Raw genomic sequence first — 24,774 nt, 5'->3', positions numbered from 1 at the left:
ACTTCACCATTTCTGTGTGTCCCGAGGCTGCAGGAGAGTGCAGGATGCTTCTATTATAGAGAATCGAGACCTTCGGCCCCTCAGGGCAAGAGTGTGATTCAGAGATTTGAGGACCCCGTAAATGCCAATACCCCTGATAAGCTCAAGCTCTCTCAACATCTGTGGAGAAAGAGTGGGGAGTTTGATAAGGGTGGTATGAGGGCTCCTCCGTAACAGCTGGGAGTAAATACACTGCCACCCACGAGGGGTCTCTGGACCCACACAACACTGATCTTAAAATCAGGTGAGGCAGCATTTCTCACGGGACGGTGCGTAGACTAGGAGGCAGCCCATGGAGCCTGGTTCCACGCTGCACTCACTGGAAAATTCTGGGGAAACCCAGAGTAATCCACAGACAGCACATGCCCCTGGGAAAGTGAAGTGGCCAAGTGAGGAGACCACCTGCGGGCGTAGGGACTGCTCATCCAACGCCCTCTACTCGGTTTGAATTCTGCTGTGAGTACAGCATTTATAGAATGCAAACACTTTGTGTTTTGAGAAATCTCCAAGTTAAAAAGAAATGCGGGTGGCAACCGGCGCCAGCACTGGTCGAGCTCTCGCTGGGTGCCATTGGAGTTCTCTGTCGAAACCCTCGATCATCACAACCAAGGTATGAAGCAGACGTCCTCACCACGATGCCCAGAATTCTCTCTGCTCTTCAGACCCTGAGCATGTGTGTCTTGGCAGGGATGGAGTGAACTCCGCAACCACCGTTTTGGTTTGGGCTGTGGTGTTCTCTGTGCTTTTAGATCCATCTTACGCAGGAGCAAGTGTTGGTCAGTGTTGAAAAGTGAGATCAGACACGTAGATCTTCGGAACCAGCCCCGAGGTGCCTAGCTGAAGGGTCAGGGTGGTGTCGGGTGGCCTGGCCCAGAGCCTGGGCGCCTAACACTATGCGTTAGTTAGAGCCATGTGGTGCCAGAGTCTGCAGACATGGATGCACTTTAGGGCAACATGGTTCAACAATGGGTTGTGTGCATTTAGTTGTGTACTGCATGGTCACCTTGGCATGGGACTTGCTCTTCGCCTCCAGCTATTAGCTAAACATAGCACTCGGGAAATACTGATTTCTAGGATGTCTTCTGATCCTAGAAGTCTTGCTATTCCTCCTGTTTAATCATCTCTTTACCTTTGGAATACTGCTTTGTGGAAAGATAATACCTGGTACTGAACGGGCAGCCCCGGGGATGGGCGGTTATCCGTGTCTTTGTGGCATCTCAAGCTGTACGATTAATGGACGAGTGACACTGTTTACAGAGTACTAATCAGAGTTAAGTGTAATTATAATTAATGTGTGCTGGTCAGCAAGTGGAAATGCGACACTTGTTAATTGAAAATACACATAGCCTTAGTAGTCGGGACCCACAGTTGGACATGGTGGCGGTCTCTGCTCTTCAGCCACCGGGGCCCTCAGCATGTGTGTCTTGGCAGGGACACCGTGAACTCTGCAATTGTCCCTCTGGAGGCTGGGGTGTCCACTGTGCTTCTAGATTCACCTTAGGCAGGAGCAAGTGTTGGTCCATGTTGGTATTGAGCTTTCTTCTACAGTCGAGACGTTCAACAGTCCATGCCCAAACTCCCGAACACCAGGAAGTGTCCAGCAATCATCGCTGCATTCTAGTCTGATGTTGGAGTGGGATGGAACGCGAGGGCCCCACGCCTCCAGCAAGAAGAAATCGACTCCACACCTTCCAGGTGAGTGAGCTCAGGTAGGGCCTCTCCTCACCACAGGGCACTGGCACAGCCTGACCAGGGAGAGCGTACCACCCTGAGCTCACACTGGCCGACTCCTGACATGTCGCCCCACCTTTGCTCTGCTGGGGTCTGCAGGTGATTTCATTACCTGCCTCATTTGCGTCATAGCTGACAAACTCTCACGACCTTTTTTCAACTCCTGAAGCCACACTTACAGCATACACTTGGAAAATAGGAGCTTACTGTCCACCCAAATTCACAAAGCAAAAATGAATAAAATCCCAATTCTCCAATTTAACAATGCCGTTTTACCCTGTGAAAATGCACCTTATCATGTCAATGTCTTCAAAGCTCAATAATTAACGAAGGGTCTAGTAAAATACTGTAAAACCTGTTTCAAAGGCGAATCCAAAGAACAGGCACGCACAGGCAGCCCTAAATCCTGAGGTGAACACGGCACTCTGTTGGAAGGTGGTCCCTGGCACAGGGCGAGATCGATCGCAGCTCCTCTACAACAAAGTCACTCGCATTCTTCGGCCAGGAACCCTCTGCTTAGCTATCAGTTTCTACCACCTCCAGATTGGTAAAATAGGCCGTCGACAAGGAAAAGCACAGAATTTTCATTTCAAATAATTGGGTTGGCTCAAAGAAATTTATAAATATAAACCATATCCCGTACATTGCACTGTTCTTTTTACCTGTGTTTTCATTTTGAAATTTCCCATAATGAAAATAAAGGCTTTGAAGACAGCACTCAACATGCTACTCAACATGCTACCCTGGGAGCCTTGCATCAAGGTCTTTCTATGCTCGGTCTCACAGTTTGTTTTAACGTAATTATGGCACCCATCACAGAACGTCAGGCTTTCGAAATTTAAAATCCTCACTCCAGATGGGAACGGTACACAGGACGTAAGGAAGTGCACCCAGTCAGTCCCTATGCTAAGCACCTTCTGGTGGGTTGATAGCTCATCTCTAACCAGGCAGAATGCCGACCTCTGCTGAGAGCCAGTGTCTTTTCGGTCCTACCTTGGTAAATGGCTTTGAATCCAGGGGAGCCGATGCTGTCGTCAGACTGCAGGTGGAGCCACATCTGGTTGCTCATGCTCACGATGAGGTCGGGAACGCTGGATCCCGTGAGCCTGCACAGAACAGGGAGTTAGAACCTGGTCAAAGACAACTTTACTCAAGTCAGTCTGACTTTCTCCTGGGAGGAGGGTCTTGCTGCTTAGGCAACCAAGCCCTGGAGGACTAGACAGCAAGGCCTCCCTCGGAGAATCTACGACCACTTGTGGTTTACCCTAGCACTGAAGAGTTGAGATCACCCGCATTTCACAGTGAGTACTCCATCTCTGCAAAGGTACACCTCTTATTATAAAAATCAGCTTCCTGCGATGGACTACCTCATTTACCTGCCACTGAGGGCTTCCCCAGAAGCAAACTTAGGCTGCTAACACTGGGACAATCTTGGGGAAAATGGGGCCACGGGCCATGCAACATGACCCCATGGTAGGTACAAGTTCATTCACAAAATGATCAGATTGACCAGCGTAGATTTATCATGTACCTTTTCACAATCTCTATTAAAACTCATTATAGGTAATCACATGTTTAAAAAAATGGTAAAGAAGAAGAGCGTGCCTAGCAGAAACAGACTCAGCAGCACTCCTGAGCTTCCCCTCTGCATGTTAATGCCCAGGTCAAGCCATGCAGTGCTTCAATGAGGCATTCAGTGTACATTAATAAAACAGTCACATAGCAGCTGCTGTCAGCCAGTGAAAAGAAACACTGAATCCATTGACTGAACCCGATGTGCTGACAGAAAAGCATGTCGAAATAGAAAAAGTGCAAGAAAGAAATCAATTCAACCAAAACAAATGTCCCTAATCAAATAGGAAGCTTTGCTTTCGGCAAAGTAGTTTCAGGAATATGAACACATGATTTAGCCCATCAATCATATCATCTGTCTATCAACCCAGCATTCTTGTTGGAGGCACAGAATACCTGGATCTTGAGAGCAAGATGAACAACAGTCATTACTGAGAAGTAGTGCATGTGGCATTACCCACCAGCCCCAGAGAGCAGGTGTCCCAGTGACTGACGTGCAGTCCGCAAGCACGCACGGTTTTCTGAAGATGTGTTTTGTTGGCAAGATTGTTCTTTTCTGCATGGATGAGTTGTTTCTTCCTTGTTTGATTTGAAGAGAGATTTGTTTTCCTCTTCATGCACATATTTTATTGAAGTGTAACAAACGAAAATGTGCATGGATCATAAATGACTCTCTCTGGGGCTCTGTGTAAAATGAACCACCACACAGATCAGCAAGGATACCAGCTCCCAGAGGCCTTGCTCCGCCTGCCCCCTTGCTCCGACCTGGATGAAACATGGCTGGGTTTCCTGTTTTTGTGGCTTTCTATGAATGAAGTCATGCTCTGCATGACATGTGGTTCAGCATCGCCCTGGTGCCGCTTACTCATGCTCATTTGTACTTCATTCACTGTAATTTCCACATGGAATCACAATGTGCCTATATACATAAGAAGGGATTAATGTTGGTTAATGTTGAAGATCAACGTTGTATTTTCGAAGTTTTTATTGAGACAATTGTGAATACCTATGAAATAGTTAAATCAGTATGTATTTTCCCCCTAGTTTCTCCTTATTCCAACATTTTGCAAAATTATAATGTAATATCACAACCAGGATATTGGCACTGATATGGTGTGGCTGTCTGGTTCTCTCTGGCTCTCGGGTATTCTGTGTGAGTAGCTCCATGTTACAGCACCCGTGGGGGTGGGAAATCTACCCTTCAATCTTTACAGACCAGTCCCATCCCTGCAGAATTCCCTCAGGAGCTACCACACTGACTTCCTCCTGCCACCCCCACCCACCACCTCTGTCCCTCGCCCTTGGCAACCCCACTCTGTATCACCACGTCATTTTTATTTAAACATATTATGCAAGTGGAATCATCATGTTTAGCCTTTGGGATCGACTGTGTTCAGTTGTCTTAAATCCCTGGAGCTCCATCCAGGGGGTGGTTTGTCCCAGGGCTCATTTCTCTGTGGCACTGGGTAGGATCTCATGGTGTGGACACGCCACAACCAGCTTGGTCACTCATCTGCTTATTGGGCTGACTGTAGTTTGCTACATGACACACAAAACTGCTTTGAATGCTTATGTGCAGATTTTTCTAGAACATCAATCTTCATTTTTCTGAGATAAATACCCAGGAATGTCATGGCTGGGCCATATAATCACACGTTTAGTTTTTAAATAAACGTCCAACCTTGTTCCCTAGACTAGAGGTACAACTTTTGCATTGCCAACAGCAACATGTGAGCCACACAGTCTCTGTGTCTTCCACAAGAATCTGGCCGTCCTCTCTAGCCACCCTGACATGCAAGTGGGTCACTAACTTGAGGAGGACCTTGCCGTGTACTTAGTGCCATGTGCACACCCTCCTCAGTGCAAGGTCTGTGCATGTCTCTGACTCCTTTCAGTTGGATTGCTTCCCTGGCTCTTCCTTCCCTCCCACCCCCTTCCAGTACCCAGAGCTCTGTCCTAGAGCACAGTGCAGACCCTTGTCTTTTGTCATCGACATGGGTTGCAAATAGTTTCTCAGGGTCTGTAGCTCATCTCCGTGTTCATATGTCCATTTATAGGAAAACAAATTTACCTTCTATGGATTGTGATCTGGTGTCAAAATTGAGAAGAATTTGCCCAAAAAGTTCATGTATGTCTGTTTCTAAAACCTTTTATAGTTTTACATTTTAGACTCAAGTCCTTGGTTCGTCTGGACCTAATTTCTGTGAAGTCATGGGTCTGAGCACCTGCGGGTGCCCTAGCAGGGCTGGTGCTCCGCCTGCAGGTCCCTGTGCTCCACGCCACTAACCCAGACGGTTTTCTTCACTCCCCAGGCACTTAGACCTTGGGTCTCTTCCACTACCATTTTTGTGATTTTTAGCACACACATATTTTTAAGTTTAAACCAAAGTATTTAACTTGCTTTGTAGCAATCATGAAATTTTTGTGTTTTTTAAGTTTCTGTATGTTTATAATTACTATATTAAATGTGACTTGTTTTTATTTAAATACTTTTTTTGTTATAGGTGGACACAATACCTTTATTTCTGTTTTTTTACTTTTTTTCTTTTTATGTGGTGCTGAGGATCAAACCTAGTGTCTTACTCTTGCTAGGTGAGCGCTCTACCTCTGAGCCACAAACTCAGCCCTGTGACTTGTTTTTTAATTAGATTTATCAATTGTATCAGTTGGAAAGGGATCAAATTTTGTCTTATGAGTTTCTCTATTTTTTATCTCATTAACCAAGCTTTATTTAATTATTTCCTCTCTTTAATATCATCCGGTATGGTTTGCTCTTCTGTAACTGCATGAAACCGCAGCTTAAATCATTGATTCACATCTCTTATGTATACAGTAAAGACTTCCATCTAAGAAAACTTTTTTTAACAGTAGCATTCTCATTCTCATTCAGTTCTAAGTAGTGTCTAATTTTAAGAATAGTTTATTTCTCAGTCTATCTTAAAACATCTAAGTGTTTTTCTAATAATCATCTAAAATTATTCTGGCTATTTATAATTTGGTCAGAGAAAATACTCTGCATAATTTTAACCTTGTGATATTTATTAAAATGAGCATCACTATTTGGAATATAGTCCATTTCACTGAAAGTGCCACAGGCATTGGAGTCAATGGTAATCTGTGGGGGTGGCTGCTGAGATTTCGATGTATCGAGTTTGTATTCAGGTTGCTCAAACGTGCCACAGGGCGGCTGATCTCTCCTCTGACTGCTGCGTTTAGAGACTTTGTGAAAATACCCGCTTAGCCCAGAGGCTCCTGCCCTGCTTGCAGCGAGGTCCATTTCTGTCACACGTTGTGAGAGCGAGCATGTTCACATCCAGTGCTCCTGGCTGCACCGTCCTCCTCCCCCGCCACCCTCCTCCACTGCTGCCCAGTGCTGCGATTACACACGTGTGGGATTTCCCTTCTCTGTTGGTTCTTACCAGGAGCGTGCTCTGGTAGGTCTGCGTCTGTCCCTGCAGGAGTAACGGGGTGGCTTTACCTCATTTCCACCCAGCCTGCTTTGCCCTTGCTGTGCATGGTGACCGCTGTTTTCCTTGCTGACTGACCAAGGACATCTTGATCACCCTCTTAGCTTCTTCTTTCTCAGCACTTCAAAGTGTCAGTGTCTTGGGTTCCACTTCCTCCCTCCACATGCAGAAGCTTCTCTCAGCCTTGCTTGGTCTTCTGAAAATAATGTCTCTTGTTTATGCAGTTTAAAGAGCTTTTCTTCTGATTTTCATCAGCATTATGACAATAATCTAGACTGAACTTTGCTTGCATTAAACTGACTACTTTATAAAGTTACCTACTTCTGAATTTCGATGTCTGTGGTCAGGTCTGGGAAATCTTGGTGGCCATCTCCTCCCACGCAGCTTTTGCCCTATTCTCTGTCTCTCTTACACAACTCAGGGACCTTTTCTGCAAGACTCCTCTTCCTTTTGTCTTTCTGTCTTGGTTCAATTATTTTCCTAATCTATCTTCTAGTTCAAACCAGACATGTTAAGTTCTTTATTTCAAGTATTTTCAATTCTTGAATTTCTATTTGATTGATGTTATAGATTAAAGGTTTTTCTAGAAATTGTTGATCACTTTAGTCATAGCACATTATTACACTTCCTTATTGTTACTGAAAATCTTGGTCTTTATTCTACTGGACTTTTTTGCGGGTGTGGGGTGGTGGTCATTGGAGTGTTTCTGGACACTGCCCATGATTCCTGACTGCCAGGTTTGCACCAGCCATCGAGCAGAGCAGTGTGCTGTTCTCCCCCAGAGGACCTGGAGTCTCTTCTGCCAGTCGGAGGCCACGCTGGCCCCACCAGTCAGTGGATGATCCAAGCCTGCTTCAGGCCAGTGGTTTCCAGTGCTTATCTTGTCTTAAAACACCGTCAGGAGGCTAGGATTTTTATAAGAAGGTCTCCATGAAAAGTCAGGCCACCTACCCCAGTCTTGCTCTACAGCATGGTGACAACCCAAAGCCTTGCTTAGCTGTGCACACCATCTCAGCAGCTCTGCAGCTTGGCTTCTTGGCTTCTAAATCCACAGAAGAGAGAGGGCACTGCCTTCCCCCCTCCCTCTGCCGGGACTGGCTCAGCATCCCTCCCCTCTGCCTTCTGTGTCCACCCCCTCTCTGCTGTCAGACCTGCTAACTTTGAGGTCCACGGGTCCCGCCAGTGATGAAGTCTTGCATTTCTGATCATTGTCTTCTGTCATCTGACCCCACAGGAGGCCGAGTCTCACACGGACAGTTCTTCCAAAATGACTGAAGGTCCCTGACCCTTCAAGGCCATGACCTCCTGCCCATGCCACTTCACACCCTGACGTCACTGGTCCAAACTTGATCCTCACTATTCTTCACAATAAAGAACTTAGGTTCCCACCCTTTTCTCTGACCATGTCAAACCTTTCAAGTTACTTAGCCCCACGGAAACCTACTCTCAAGCTCCAGGACCCATGCTGTTGGGTTCACGACACCACCACTCAGCGTGGACACCTGGCTGAATCTCTGGGCTGCTGGCACCAGCATCCACAGTTCTCTGTCCCATCTCTCTGACAAACCACCGGCTTGGGGTCGGCCTGATGAACTCTCTTTCTTCCCTCCCAGGGGCAGAGGAAAGCTGGCGAAGAATCTGCTGGCTTTGTGGACAGGTATTGGCCGTCTCCAGGGTCCAGCTAATCTCTCCCAGCCACACCCTTCTCCTGGTCCAGCCGGCATTTCCCCACTCCCACTAGCTGTTGCCCAGCCACCTCCGTTTTCCTCAAGCCCCTCCCCAGACCTATGGTCCCCACTCTGTGCTGGTCACTTCCACTGCAAGTGCAGGAGAAGGAGCATTTAAGGGAACCAGACATGGACGCCTGCCCCTGGGAGTCACTCGACCTCCTGGTGCCCTGTCCATCTGCTGGGAAGTGATCCTGGAGGGTCAACTTGGCCCCTTTAAGACCCCTGTGCTGCTCCATCTCTTTATTTCCATGTCTCAGGTCATCTCGTGCTGGCCACAGTGACATCTTCCTGAAACCCAGCCCCTGGCTCTTCCCTCCTGGACATTTGATTTAATTTTAAATTGTTAGAAATTTAATTATCATGTAGAAAGTCCCCAGACATTGGGAAGCCTTACATGGCCTAGGTAACTATTTGAGGCATACCTCGGAGTGCTTTATGGAAATTGCTGCTGCTCCACACTGAACTTGATTTCAATTCAATTTTTTCCATGAATTACTATGAAATTGAATAAGCTAATACATTGCCCTGTTACCCACAAAGTTCATGTGTATTATTCTTTTTAGAATTTATTTTAAACCTTTACTTATTTGACTGCCATATACATGGAAACATTTGTATTATTCATTATAATTAATTTTAAAATTAATTAGTTGAAAGCTGATGTTTTTAAAATATACAAAAATAAAAATATTTTATAATTGATATTTTTAATTTCAGATTATTTTATGATCATTTGAAACAAAAATTTGTACTTTTATTTCCTCTTTGAGGTTTGTAAAATTTGTTTAATTTGCTAGCAACCACAAATTACTTGTTTAAAACAAAGAAGCAAATAATGCCGTTATCTTGCAGCTGCTTATCTGTTTGAAACAGGATTTTTACAGTAATTTGCAAATGAAAAACACAACAGACGCTAGCCTTGATACGATACTTTAACATATATCATAACATGTAATTTGGAATTTTTTTTTTCTAACAGCACCATTTTCTCCAAAATCGACACCATAGAACATGATGTTTTGATTTATACTTAAAAAACAGTACCCCAGTGCAACACGAGGTCGTTGGTCTGTGTGTTAGAGAACTAGACACACTTTGCTTGGGGAGGAGAAGGGCTGCCCGCTGCCGCAGCCCCTTGGTGGCCCCGGCCAGCCCCACTCCTTCACTCCAGCCACACGTTGACTTTCCACAATTCTCCAAAATTCTTGGAACCCTTCAGCCTGCAGGTTGGGCTCCCTGAAGTCCCTGATGCAACACTAGGATCCTGGGGGACACTGAGCATCTTCAATGACGGGGAGGGTCCTCCCTGGGCATATCTTTTCTTCCTGGGGGGAGGAGGCCTTCTGTTCCAGGTTACTGTAGAGTCCTGCACACTTCAGTGCAGGTGGCCTCAGGTGGGCATCTACTGCGGCATGGCCTCCGTCCATCTGGCCATGTCTGGGAACAGGACTGAAACTTTTTGTCCCCATGCTCAGCATAGAAATTAACATGAATATTATTTTGAATAAATGATTACTTGGAATATCAATCAACTCGCACTGCACTCATTAACTATCTGCATGCTTAGATTGCAAAGTTGTATTTCCAAATAATGATCTGGCCTTGGTCTCACTGTGCAGCATACTGAGGACCTGGTGCTTGGGGTTCTGTGGGAGGGCTGTCATTAACTCCCTGGGAGACTTAGTCCATGGACTTCTCTTGTTTTCCAGATGAGGAGACAGGGAATGACATCCACTGTGGTGGCGGACTCTTAGGCCTGACCCTCCAACCCTTCCAGCAGACAGCAGTGGAGGAGGTGCCTGTGCTCCGCCATCAGTCAGTGCCGAGCTGCGCCAATGGCAGTTACGCGGATAAGCAGTGCAGACAGCCAGCCCTGATGCAGGCAGGGACTCCAGTGGCGTCTGCTCCTTCTCCCAGCCAGGGCTCTTTGCATGACAGGGCAGTTAGCCTGGGCCAGGTTCCTGAAAGCTTGGCGGCACCCAGGCTGCACAGTCTCCCTTCTCAGCAAGTCCTCCCGCGGGTCTCTGCTCAACTGGGCCGTCCTGGTCCTAGGGCGTAGGAAGTGCTCCTAGGAGAGAGCTGGGCTGGGACCCAGCTGAAAGGCTCAACTGGGCCGTCCTGGTCCTAGGGCGTAGGAAGTGCTCCTAGGAGAGAGCTGGGCTGGGACCCAGCCGGGTTTCTCTCCCTCCCCACCCCCTCTGCAGTCCGCTTGTTCCTGGCTGTCCTGATGGCTCTTTTTGGCAGTGCCAAGCAAAGTCCTCCTTCCATGACCACATGTATGGGTTGTTCTTAAATGTTGGCAATTAGAACTACAGAGGCTGAAATATTTAGGGTGAAACTTGACCTGAAATGTTATTTCCCTCTGGTAATACTTGGAGATGAAATTGCTGGTCCATGTGACTAATGCGTATTTACCCTCATATGAAACCACCTGCTACTTTTCCAAAATGGTCTATCACTGTGCATTCTCACTTGCAGTCTCAGGGTGACAGATGGCTACTTCTATTTGTGTGACATTATCAAAAAGTCAAAACTGCGGTGACAGAGGATAGACGGGAGTTCAGGACTGGTGTGGGAGAGGGTGTGACTGCAGAGGTGGGCCGTGGTTTCCCAGGGTAAACAGACTGTTCTATGTCCTGATGTGGGCAGCATTTACATGAATCAGTACAGGTAGTCACATTTATCACTCTTTACACACAAAGTACTGTTTTACTGTATTGTAGTTTACAAAAGAAAAATAATTCCCAAATCCTGAAGGAAAAAAAATCTGAACATGTCACAAAACTGTCCAGACATAAAATTGATGCAATATGTCACCTGCAGGAAATTGCACCTGCTTTCTACTGGCACATACCCAAAATTAAAGTTGTCAGTTCATCTTTAATATACTCATTTTAATTGTAAATTGGGCAATTGAGAAGTAACTGCCATCCAGAAGATGAAAACTGGCCTAACCCTGAACTATTCTGCAGTATTTATAGTTCTCCGTGTTCATATATTTTGTGACTCTTCAGGAGGTTAGAGCATTTGCAGTACTAAATTGTGTGTCTTGACCTTATCACACAGGAGGTTGAAGCTGGGGTGAGTCACATGTACAGAGTCACTCTGGCTCCCACCAGCATCACAGTGACGTCAGCAGAGCTGTGGTCTCACTTCTCTGACTCAAGTACCGTCTCAGCAGGGATGTCTGCCTATAAGGAGCAGGAAACCATTCTAGCCAGGTGTGCAGGAGACGATGTGTGTTACACCAACCACGTGCAAACTCTGCTTTAGATTCACCAACCAGTGTCAGGATTATCAAGTGTTCATACATTGAACTCTATAAAAAATACCTGATGCAAACATTTTAATGTTACAGATCCAAGAGGAACACAGAAGAGGGGCCCAAAGTGAAGTTATTTCGTAGACCTTTGCTGACTGTAGCCCAGACGACGAAAGCAGATGGACTCCCCGTCCTCTGGATGTGAAGACTCTAACTCATTCCCTCTCCCCAGAAAACACACTTGAGCCTTGGAAACAGCACAAGAGGCTACCAGGAGCCACATGGGAACAGGAGCAGAAAGAAGCAGGCCTGGGAGCCGGGACAGCAGGATGCAATGTGCTTTGTGGGCTCCCCAAACATAAGGCCACTAGCCCCCTGCTTCCCATTCCTGACCAGGCAACAGAACCCCTCCCCCACGCATATGGCACCCAGGAACACAGATTGACTGAAAGCAACAAGGAGAAGCCTCCACCTGCCCTGGGAACACGAGGCTCCCTCCACTGGGAAGGTTCTGAGGAAGAAAGCCAGGGAGACGCTCTGCTGGTCTGGGCCCAGGCTCCCTCCTCATCCCAGGACACAGGAACAGGACTGGGGAGCGGTGTTGGGGAGGTCCCACTCCCTCCTCACACTGTTGGTCATCTCGGGCAGCCTGGAGCCCTTCTCCACTGGCCAGCACAGGCAGGGAGCAGTGGGTCCCTTCTGCACAGGACCACAGGCCGACCAAGAGCACCATGAACACTCTGCTGGTGAAACTCCCGGAACCTCAGCACAGGAGCAGCTGAGCCAGAGCTGAGCCTGAGCAACAGGAGCCTGCTGAAACAAGAGATGGAAAGACTTCTCCGCATGTCCCTCAGAGCAGGAAAAGCCACCAGACACGCTTCGTAACCAGAGGGAAAACCACCCTGGAATGAGGAAGGAGGGTCTCTGACAGCAACAGAGATGAGTCAGAGGATGGAGTTACATGACCAGGACCTCAGAGCAGCTGTCTTACAAACGCTGCAGTGATCATTGCCAAATCCCTTCCAAACACAGGGAAAGGAGGAAAAAGAGGTCTCACTGAGGAGAAGTTACCTTTAAAAAGAAATTATGGAAATTAAACTGCATGATGACAGAAGTTAAGATCAACCTTGCTGGAAGGGACCAAGATCAGGGTGAAGGAGGAAGGAGGGGAGGTCACCATACTGCCCCTGCCCCAGACACCAGAGAGGAGAGGAGAAAGTAGGCTAAGCCATGCCTTTGGGCCCTGCCCAGCATCCTAGGGTCCAGAGGAAGGGGGCGGGGGTCAGAAGAGCATCTGGAGGAAGGGCAAGTGGTCCTTCTTGAAGGGGGCAAAATGAGAGCAAAGACCCTGGGACCAATGAAGAACCCAGGCAAAAGCACTAGAAGATGTGTGTTTTTTTTTTCCAGTTCCAGGGATTGAACTCAGGGGCACCTGACCACTGAGCCCCATCCCCAGCCCTATTTTGTATTTTATTTAGAGACACGGTCTCACTGAGTTGCCTAGCACCTTGTCATTGCTGAGGCTGGCTTTGAACTCACCATCCTCCTGCCTCAGCCTCCCAATCTGCTGGGATTTCAGGCATGTGTCACCATGACCAGCTCATAATGTGATTTTTAAAAACTAAAGAAAAATGAAAACCTCAACTACACCAAGGAAGAAAAAACTGGTGCCCAGAGGCTGGTGTGAGAGACACCAAGAGGCTCTGGGAGGACCTCAAGGTAGAAGCCAAGTCCACCAACGAGCTTCGGTCTCACTATGTCCAGAGATATCGCCAGAAATCTATCAGAGCAGAGAAACAGTGACAACGCCAAGCCAGTGCAGGTGTGAGGAACTGGGTCACCTGGAGCAAGGGTGAGAGTGAGAAGTGACAGAGCCGCTCTGGGAAGCACTTTGGCCGCGTCTTAGGAAACTAAACACCAGCTAACGTGCCACCCGGCAATCACACACCTGGGTATTTTTCCAAGAGAAATAAAAGCTCATGGTCACACAGATGTTCGTAGCACAATAGTAGAGAACAGGACCCCACCCAGTAGTCCCTCAGCGGGCGGGTGCTGAACAATCTGGTGCATGCCGCGGAATACCAGGAGCACATGCGGAAAGTCAGGCAGGACAGGCCACTCGGTGTGTGACCCCAGCTGCACAGCACCTTGCCATGGCCTGTGAGAGCTGGGGTCAGGGGTCAGGGAAAGGGAGAGAGGCTGGGGAGGTGGATGTGACTGAAACGGGAAAGAGGAGGAGCCGTGGCAGAGGGAATTATCTGCACCTCGTCTGGGGTGGAAAGAGGAATCTAAACAGGTGACTGGTTTGTGTAGATACAAGTAAAACGAGGACTCTGGGGACATCCGTGGGCTGCCCTAATGTCAACATCCTGGGTGTGAGGTTTTGTAAAGGTGTCTGTCCACTGAGGAGACTGGCCGAGCTGGGCGGGGGTCTGTGTCCTCACCGTGGGCTTGGCTGTAGGCCAGACAGCCTCCTTCCTTGGCAGCCATTGGTCAGAGCTGACCTCGTCGACATCTAGCCAGCAGCTGACACTGCTGTGTGTGTCGAGGGACACCCTGGGAGATGCCAGGTGGGCTTCAGTGTCTTCCTCCTTCCTCCTACCATGTTCCATGGTGGCCGTCGAATCCCAGTCCTGCAGAACGCTGACGTTTTTTATATTGGGGCAGAAATAATAATCACAGTGATAGAATAGCACCTTCCTTTTGTGCTCTTCACAATTTTAGAACCACTTTTCATTTCCCCTTGCATTTGACCTAGCAGTGTTGGAGGCTGAATGGCAGAGGGCAGGAAGCAGGACTTTGGCACTAGAAATGCGGCTGCTTGCTCTTTTAAATGCACATATCATCCTCCCCAAAGACAAATCTCACTTTAAAGTTAATTTAATATCAAAAAACACAACACTTGAAGTGTTCTTGACTGATGAATCATGCAGAGACCCCAAGCTCCTCAGGCTGACAGGCTTGTATTTTTTGGCTCCTTTAGAGAAAGCCACGTTGGGTGATGCTTGTGATGTACAGCCAGGCCAGCTGGAAGGTCTCTTGCTACTGGCTCAGGCTGTTGGGACCTGAGCTTGCCACCGGCTCACTCCCAGGGCTGCCTTCAGACTGAGTGTTCCTGGGGACCTGTGGCATCTTTTGCCCAATGGCAAATCCACTGCTGAAGACAAAGTTCCGTGAGCCCGCGGCATCCCATTACCTTGCCTCCCCAGACCCTCTGCAGGGGCTGGCATCGGAATCCTGAGTGTCAGCAATGTGGCCTGTACTTCCCAGGTCAGGGTAGTGGGAACTGAGAACCCAGAACACGAAGGGAGTCCAGAGAGCACAATGAAGGTGGCCCGTGGTCACTCAGTCCTATGTGACTCGGGCGAGCTGGTCCTGACCCTGTCCCGTGCTCCCAGGGATCCAGAGTTGCCCTGGTGTAAAGACTCTCGACCGACAGGAAAGTAACCAGGGTTTTACCAGCAACTACACAGAAGTCACACATGGCCCCAAAGGCTGGGCCGCTCTGCTTGACGGGGTCCACGTCCCTGAGGTACACTCAAGTCACACTGCAGAAACAGCTTACAGAGCAGCTGCCATCTGATCGCAGAGGACACGCACGCCCATCAGTCCTGCGTGCACACGAAGAGCTGCGGTGGTTCTCCACACAGAAGGCAGTATCTCCACAACCAACTCCAAAGAGGCACGCATGACGAACACTCCACTAAGCGGAAGGCCTCTCTCAGTGCCGAATCACACGTGGGTGTTTTCAGAGTTCCTGGAGCTTTTATGTGTTGCTAGGGGTTCAAAGAATCTCATGGTAAATTTTCTGAAATTACGCAGGTCCACAGGTTTGTTTAACCTACTCACTCTTGATATCTGTTAAGATTCGAATCTGGAATGTCCCCCACAGGTGTGCGAGTTGAAGACTTGGTCCCCAGAAAGTGATGTCCAGAGAGGTCTTTAGGAGTGATCAGATCCCAAGGGCCTGACCTCGGCCCAGGATCAGTCCATCTGATGTGCTAATAATTGGAAGGGTCGACTGGCAGGAGTGAGAGCCGTTGGCTGGTGGGCCTGGGTGGAGGAAGAGTCCCTAGGGTGCGCCACGGAGGGCTTTCTCTTGTCCCCAGCCCACCCCCACCCTCTTCCCCTTCCAGCTTCCTGGCCACTGTGACCAAGCAGCTTTTCTCCATGGTGTCCTCTGCCAAGGGTTCTGCCTCACCTCGGGCCAGAGCTACAGAGCCCGTCGTCCATGGGACGGCCCTCTGAAACCCTGAGCAAACCTTCCCTGCTTTAAGTTGTCCATGGAGAAGAGTCTGGTCATGGTGACCTAAAGCTGAATAACTCAATATCCATGGATATTTTTCATATTGAACATTTTTTTAAAACTTGTACATTTTATGAGTAGGCTGCTTTGTAGGCACAAAGGAATTTTAAAAATCTACAAACACAGCCAAAATTTACCTAGAATTGGAACATTTTACTAGAACCTAACAAAATAAATGTTAAGAAACTTTTAAGATTCTGTGACCTTTTCCATCCCAGGCTAAAACCAACAGATAAATGTGCCAGGAGGGCCACGTGCTTCCGATGGGGTGCCATATGAAGTGGAGAGTCACCGTTAGCACTGCTGTGGAGTCTGTATCCCTACACTCATGACAGAAAGCGCCTATGAGGAGCTACTCACTCCTCACCGTGAGACCAGGGATCATCTTCCCTTTTCCCTGTTGAGTCCTACCATACTCCTTGGTATTTAATAAATATTTCTTTGAAGAATCACTCAAAGAAGCTTCTAGATAAGAAGCAGAGAAGGAGAAGAAAATGGCATGTAAACTTTGAGTCAAGAGCAGAGTCGTCACTTAACTGTGATTTGTGTTAGAGTGACACCAGGGTCACAGGCTACAGCAAAGTGGACCCAGGCTCAAAGGCCACACACACGACAGTGGACGCAGGCTCAGAGGCCACACATGACAGTGGACCCAGGCTCAGAGGCCACACAGGACAGTGGACCCAGGCTCAGAGGCCACACAGGACAGTGGACCCAGGCTCAGAGGCCACACAGGACAGTGGACCCAGGCTCAGAGGCCACACAGGACAGTGGACCCAGGCTCAGAGGCCACACAGGACAGTGGGCCCAGGCTCAGAGGCCACACAGGACAGTGGACGCAGGCTCAGAGGCCACACAGGACAGTGGACCCAGGCTCAGAGGCCACACAGGACAGTGGACGCAGGCTCAGAGGCTGTGTCACTGTGAGAACCATTACATGAAGTGTGGGTCAGAGCTCCGAGGACCCGATGTCTACTTGGATTGATCTGCAGTCCTAATTTCCAGTAGTGAAAAGCAGCCTTTCTATTAGGTGATTTAAGAGTTGCCTTTCTTTATTCCTGACATAGCCTGCTGGGGTGATCTTCTGTGGCCGGATGTGGGGTGATTGACTCTTGTGATAACATCAAAGACACAGAAACACACAAACCTCTGTGTGTAGGGTCTGCCCTCATGCATCTTCCAGGCATCTTCTAATAAAGGCAGAGTGTGGCCCTTCAGTCCAGGGCCAGAAGGAAACAGTGGGGGAAGCACAGGCCACACAGGACTGGGGCTGCCTTAGGAGCAGGTCCCACAGGATGGATTAGCCCCACAGCGTCCTGTCCGCTAATCCTCACTCCTGCTCACACAGAGCTCCCTCAGGGGACTGTTGGTCCTGGCAGAGGGTGGACATTAAAACCACATCCTGTGCCTTCAGTCCCCAGCACATCCTGAGCTAATGCAATCTCCAGTTACCACCACTTAATAACTGCCATGGCCAGAGGGAGGCCAGGTGAGCAGACATCTCCCCATGCAGTCTGCAAATTAAATTCAAGAAAATTATCAATATATATTCTTGCAAAGAGCCCAACAGAGATTTGTTAAGTAAGTTATTTGATTTTCCCTTGGTTCTGCTGCTCTGGAAAAAGAACCTGAGTACATTCATCCATCTCAGGGGAGCCTGGGGTACTGAAGGACCCCTTGATGTTCACTTGAGGGTATTTTTTTTTTTTTTTGGTATCATGAAAGTTGAGAAAATAAAAGACCATTAACAGAAATGAGAATTTTAAATACCACACTTAGGGTGACTTATCTCATTTTTAGGCGATCTCTCTTCCCACATGGGTCCAGAATCCCAGAGGCCCTCACAAAGGGAACCTGGAGACACGGGGTTGATGGCAGTGGATGCCGTCGGGCCATAAAGGAGGTTTTTAATGCCTGTGTGATCTGAGGTGTGTGTCTTGAGACCTGGGTTCTGTGTGCTGTCTGCTAGTGAGATGATCCCACACATCTGTCGTTTCTCCAATTAGATCATGAACTCCATGCTGAGAACATCAGCTGGCATCTAAGTGCCTAGAATGTCGGCTGATGCATTGTCTGAAATTACCTGTTGGTTCCAGAAACCAGCGGGGAGCCTCTGACTCTTCTCCTCCTGTAATTTGGTTCACTGAGGAAATAAGTCAGTGGCTCTTCTTTGCTCTGCGGCGGCTGATGAAATGCCCAACTGGTCCTGGTTACATTATGCTTCCCAAAGGGCACCTCAGTTTGATTCAGTTGGCCATTTAGCTTTTCCCGTATAGATTCCAGCTATTGAGAAGAGGCCCTAATAACGCGGATGTCATTGTAATACATAGCTCGCCATTGCTTTCCTAACAACAAGCAGCATTAAAAAAATGAGTGTATGATTTTAGACCCTTAACAGTAACCTAAGGGATTTTATAGGACATTAACTTGCTGCATTTATATTTTAAATTTTGCATTTATTTAAAACTTTCCTTCATTTATTTTAGTGACATCCTTTCCTAAATTAGATGTTATGGTAATAATAAAGCTATTTTACATGGGGTTACATTTATTAGCTCTCCTGAGCTTTCACATGCATTATTTCATTTTTCTCCTTACCACAGGCAGGAAAAGTTTATTATACATATTTTATAGCCATGAAAACAGAGGTACGGAGAGGTAAAATGACTTCCCTCAGGGTCACAGAGACAGTAACTAGCAGAGTTGGAGCCAAAACTCCATCTTTGACTCCCTGTTTCTGCCTGCAGCTCTGTGCCCAGTACGTCCCAGCCCCAAACCTGGCTGTGTGCACAGCCCCAGATCAGAAGTTCGCCAGCTTCATGCCTGGCCTCCCCCTGCTAGGACTCTGTGTTTGCAAAGTTGAGGAAATGCAATTTTCCTCTAGTAATTCAGAAAGGAACGTGACTGCTTGGTAAGAGTCTGGGGAATGTGGCCCTTCCCGTTCTACTGTGGGGCAGGAGCATGGCACGTCAGTGTCCAGGGTGGCTGGGAACACTGAACCAAGTGGCTGAAGAACCCCTCACCCAGGACGTGCTCTGCTGAGTCCTGAAGGCAAGTGAGTCAACCATGGCGATGCAGGTGTGCAGAGAGGTGGACCACGGTGCTGCTCGTGAAATCAGAGAGGGGGAGGGGGGCCAAGGCTGTGAGGAGAACCAGCTCGGGCCGCAGCTATTACATATGTGCATCGACAAGCAAGACCTTGGATTCAAGCAATGTATACTCACGGGGTGAGACCCTGATGGTGAGAAGCTCCCTAGCCAGGTACTTCTCCAGCACACAGATAAGGAAGTGGGCCTGGGGCACTCAGCATAGAGCACCTGCACTAGAGAGGCTCCGCAGCACCTGGTGCTGTTGGTGAACCTGTCCTAGGTCCTGAGCCAGGGACATGAGTCTAATTATTAATAGCACTGAGTGGAACAGGCCAATGGGAAGATGATAGAAATAGATGCTCATTTGCAAAGATGTTCAAAATATAGCAACTGAAAGACAGAGGCCCCAGGGCAGCCTACTGCAGGCCCATAAGTTTGCAAAGCATAGACAGGGTGGTCAGCCTTTCAAAATGTGAATTGCCTCCCAAGTAATCCGTAAAGAAAGGAGTGAGCATGATAACATTCCTTTTCTAGAAAAATAATGTGCAGATGTTCTCAGGGGCAACTTCCTCACACATAAAGGGAGATCTTCAGCGACATACAGGTACACTAAGAAAAGAGGTGAAAACCCTGCAGATAGATAGCTCTCTATTAACAAATGAAGTTTCTGGGCTCATGGACTTAAGAGCTAGTTCCTGATGCTCTCTGATGAATGAGACAGGAAGATATTTTTCTCTGTGTTAAAATCATTGATTAATGAGGAAGAATGCCCCCAAATCATACTTTTGATTTTGATAAAACAGTTATAATAAAAACTGTCAAAACCTGTCTGCAAGACCCCACACAGGGGCGTAGCCAAAGTGGTGGGTGAGTAGAGCTGCAGGAGAGACAGACACCAGGTGCAGGTGTAAGAAGAAGGAGCCTTCTGGAGATAGTCACTCCAGGGCAGCTGCTGTTTGTGCCAGGACTCTGGGCACAGGGTTCTGGAGTACGCAGGGAGCTACCCCAACACCATTTCTCCAGAATAACTGCTGGCTGTGCAGCTTTCTTGCATGCAAGGGTTTCTGGAGAACTTTATTCCAAAAACTATGTCTACTTCCAAAAGCACCTGATAACATAAAACCACGGGGAAGCACAAAGAGAGGCCGAGGGAGGCGTTGAGTGCAAAAACTCATATTTCCACCCTTTGCCTTCTCTGTGTGTACTCTTTGTTTGCTATAAACATATTTCTTTTTTTAATTTTGGAAAAACAGTTGATAAAGTTAAAACAATCTGCAAGTAGTTCTTCTGCAAAGTCCCACGGGAGGCCGTTAGACAGCCAGCTCCGCACTGTGCAGCACCTGAAGCGGAGCCCCAAGCACGCCCGCGTTTGCCATGCAATGCCACATTTACAGGAGAAGAAAAAGGACATACTCACACATACAAGACGGATCTGGTGTCCCCCACCTTCCCGGCGTCCCCTACTGTCAGGGTGTCGTACCCTCTTTCCAACTCAAACTCTTCAAAGGCGAGCTTGATGACCTGGATGCAAAGCACAGAGAGTTACTGAGCAGAGGGAGCTTCCGCCACTCTTCCTGCTGCACACCCAGCTCTAGACCAGAGTTCCCTCCTTAATGCCAATGGATTACAGATGATCTGCAAGCTTCTTTAAGTACCTGCAGGGATGACTGCATGAATTCTAGTGTCTTTAATTAGCAGAAATTTATAGAATTCTAAATTTCTATTTCTTCCAAGTTATTTATTCCTCGCTATAAAATGAAGTTTAACCATGACCATACTTTAAGTCAATATCCAGCAAATATCTATTTTAAAATTTAGGTTGTTTAGACTAACCTCACAACATATGACCAAAAGAGACATTGATTGCAATTCATAAGGCATGTTTTGAGGACACCAAGAACACCCCACGTCAATGTTTTTAATGTGATTTAATTTTTCACTATGAACTTTTTATAAAAAGGTCTTTCTGAGGCTCCAAGTTGCCCCGACAACTCATTCTTTACAAAGCCTTGAAGTTTATTTCTACTTTATTTTTCCTGCCTTCTTGCCCCAGTACTGAGAATGCAACCTAGGACCTCATGTGCGCTAGGCAAGTGCTCTACCCGAGCCTCTTCATCTACATACACATTAAAAAACTCTGTAGATCACAGGAAACTTTCCCCCGAAAGAAAAAAAAAATGTTTGTTGACTCATATTGTGAGTAAAGAGAAAGACAGCCAGCGCTATCTTGAAATTAGTCTAGAACACCGAGTACCACAGTGTTGAAGGAGGAGAAATAGATCATGTTAGATAAGTGGTAGATGATAGAGGGATGATATGTGGATAAATAAATAGATGATGGATAGATGATGGATGGATAGGCTACACAGAGATGGGGGATATGTAATAGGTGGGTAGATGATGGATGATTGTTGATAGATGGAAGATAGACAGATGTCAGATAGATGGACGGGTGGAAGAGAAACAGACATGCAGGACAGGAGGAAGACAGGAGGAAGGAATGGAAACGCACAACTCATAATGTTGGAAGCACATTGTGGGAGCTGTTTCTGCATAAAGCTGAAACTTGGAAGCTTACCCCTCAAGTCTGTCTGTTAAACTTGGCAGGAGAGAGAAGGTGATAACACGGAAGGCTCATTTCAATGTGTGCAGTGTTCCCGGGGCCTGAACAGGTGCTTTTCCAATCAATGCTAATAAGGAATACATTATTTTTGGTATTTGAAATTCTAACTAAAATTAGTGACATACCCATTATAATTTGTTTTAAAAACCAGTGTTTCAAATTGCAGTGTTTATATGGATATGTCATTCTGGTGCTCTGTCAGGAAACAAGTGTGGGGTGATCACATTGCTGATCTGCATAAATCCTGAACATCACGTAGAGCGCCCGTGGCAGCTGTAGTCTGCCTTCTCTGGCGCGGTTCTGTTTAGGGGCGACCACGTCCAACGAGAGCCAGAGGGACTTCTCTAAGACCTGGTGGTCCATTCCTTTCCTTTCGAGTTTACTCAGGTGCCTTGCCCAGGGCCCTGGAGCCAGGCTGTGATACTGCATCAGGCTTCAGGGCCCTGGGGGCCAGTGCATAACAAGTTGCAGGTTGGGCAGCACCACCCCAGTGCATTTGACCGTTTCCCGCTCTTCCAGGAAGGAGAAGGCTGCCGTGGGGTCTCTGCAGAGTCCAGTCTCCACACTCGGCAGTAGCCCTTGCCTACTGGACATCTGAACTCCTTGCTACTGAGGCTTGGTAGAAAGGGAAAACACAGGCTCAGGCCCCTCTATGGCACCTGCAGTGTATCCGAAAATGCAGCCTTCCCTAAACATGGGATTGTGAAAGAAGTTTCTATATTTTCATTGAACTTCCCATTCAGAGAGGTAAATGAAGAGAGGCTGACAGGATAGTGCATTTTAACTTGTGGATGACATGGTGACATTTAGCCACTGGGTGTCTGTCCCTCCCACACCTAGTCTGCCCGGCCACTGTACTCCTCAAGTCTCTGCATTGTTAAAAGTGCAGATCCATCTGTCCCTAAATGCTAACTTTGTACCAAAACCTGTTCTGAGACTAAATGTAGCCATTCGGCTGGTGCAAGAGGCGGTACTGGGGTTACAGGCCTGTTCCAGGTACAAGCAGGTGGGTTGAGAAGATGAGCCATTCCAGCTGCCTGATCTACAACCCCTCCCTCTCTAGCTACCTGGAAGTACAAAACGGTATCACACGAAGGAGTGATCTTTCCTGGGTCTACATCTCTGCCTCTGACTTAAAATTTCCTTGGATTGCTAGAAATGCAACCTATGCTTTCATGCAAAAGACATTTGGGTAAATCAAGAATAAAGCAGAAGTGGTATAATGTGATGTTTTTTAAATAAATTAATATTATCTGTATTTTCTTTCACTTTGGTATAGGACTTGGAAGGAAAGATTGTTACACACCAAGCATAATATGATTATGCATAGTTTTATGTAGAGCATAGTAAATTGGATACACCAGTTAAGTAGAGGTTATTTTATAAAATAAGTAAAGCCTTTAGATGCTAAAAAAGCCATAGTTTTGATTATTGAAGAATGCTATCTTGCTATCAGAGGGTAATTTATTTCACATAATTAGTACAAAATGAACTCTACTTTAAAAAATAAAAGAGCCTCTAAACCAATATGCAATGTTCTCCCTTGATATCCCTCTCTATAACCCCTTCTTGCAGGGTCCCCACAGTGTTTTTCCCTACCCTTCCTTACCTTTCCTAATAAAGGAGTGGGGGGAGGGATGTAAAGAAAGCAAGTAGGGTGGTTTTCCTTAACACCTGTGTCAACACTAAGAGGAGCCTGGGCCTGGCAACCCTCAGGGTCCCCAGACAGGGTACACTCGCGCCATCCTAGGAAATCTAGGCACGAGGCAGTGGCCACACCAGGGGTCCTCCCTGCACGGTGCCACCTGACCACCAGGGTCTCTGCTCTCCCTGTGAAGGCCAAACCCAGGGACCAGCCACGACAGCAGGGTCTCTGTTCGGAGGACCCCAGAGCTCTGAGAAAGCCGCACTGTCCCCACGCTCGAGCGCCCGGCGCTCAGCAGCGCTTTGCCGTGGTCTGCGTGTTGGCGTGGTCGAGACCCACACGCTGAGATGTCATGCCCTGGTGGTGACAGGATGACACGGGGCCTCTGAGAGGTCCTCAAACTTGAGGGTGGAGCCATGTGAGGACCAGGAGAGCCCTGGCCCTGCCAGCGTGGGAGCACCCAGCCCGCAGGTGCCCTCTGTGAACAGGAGGCAGGAGAGAAGCTGCCTGGGTGCTGGACTCCAGCTCTGGCTCCAAGACAGCCTGACTTGTGCGGCCCCAGGTGCATTGTTCCGCAGCTGACCTCCTGACAGGAGCAGCAGAGTCCACTCCTAGGAGGGCCCAGGAGGGCCAGGAGAGTCCAGGAGGGTCCAGGAGGGCCCAGGAGAGTCCAGGAGGGCCCAGGAGGGCCCAGGAGTGCTGGGCTGACAAGGAAGTTCCCAAAGGAGAAGTGCAGACCACCAGGACCTCACTCCCACCCCCCAGCCTGTGGGACGGCTGAACCGCCTCGTGCAACAGGCCTGGCAGAGCCCTGGGCTGTGCCCGTGGACAGACCTGGAGACAGAGTGGGTCAGTGAGATGTTGCCATGACGTTTTTTGGTTGCTTTATTTTGTCTTTCTATCAGTCTTAAGTTCACCCTGTACGTTTCCAGAACTTCTCTCTAGAAACATGCTTCAAACTGTAGAAGGTACTGTCTCATTCCCCCACGGCAACATTCCTGGTGTCCATCTGTTTCTGAAGGCCATGAGCTGACTGTTCTGCTCCGGGTCTCCATGCTTCCTGGCTTTTGAGGTGATGTTTTAACCCTACTATTCATTATTATTCTCAGATAAGTGAAAGATCATCACAAAATATTCTTAGAAACATAACGAAATTTCATCTTCCTTTTCAATCTGTAATAAACCCATGAATCCACGTTGGCTAGGAACATGGACATGCACATACTCTCTGCCAAGTGAACAGACCGTTAACACATTTATTCTGTGTAGAAAAGCCAGCCTAATTCCATAAATAATAGGCTTCACAAGTT

At 47.7% G+C, this 24,774-nt stretch overlaps 1 protein-coding gene across 1 annotated transcript in view; it reads right to left on the bottom strand.

Moving 5' to 3' along the window:
* LOC144251494 (CUB and sushi domain-containing protein 1-like) overlaps positions 1-24,774 on the bottom strand; it is a 425,723-nt gene that overhangs the window by 243,405 nt on the left and 157,544 nt on the right. Inside the window, exons 5-6 of the mRNA XM_077794365.1 lie at positions 20,614-20,717; positions 2,764-2,876 (exon numbers count right to left, since the gene is read on the bottom strand). Coding sequence (XP_077650491.1) covers positions 2,764-2,876; positions 20,614-20,717 — 217 coding nt within the window. The remainder of the gene's footprint in view (positions 1-2,763; positions 2,877-20,613; positions 20,718-24,774) is intronic.

This window comes from Urocitellus parryii, assembly GCF_045843805.1.
Source record: "Urocitellus parryii isolate mUroPar1 chromosome 14 unlocalized genomic scaffold, mUroPar1.hap1 SUPER_14_unloc_1, whole genome shotgun sequence".
NCBI lineage: Eukaryota > Metazoa > Chordata > Mammalia > Rodentia > Sciuridae > Urocitellus > Urocitellus parryii.
Note: the sequence above shows the minus strand (reverse complement) of the source record. Positions and strands in the feature narration are given on the sequence as shown.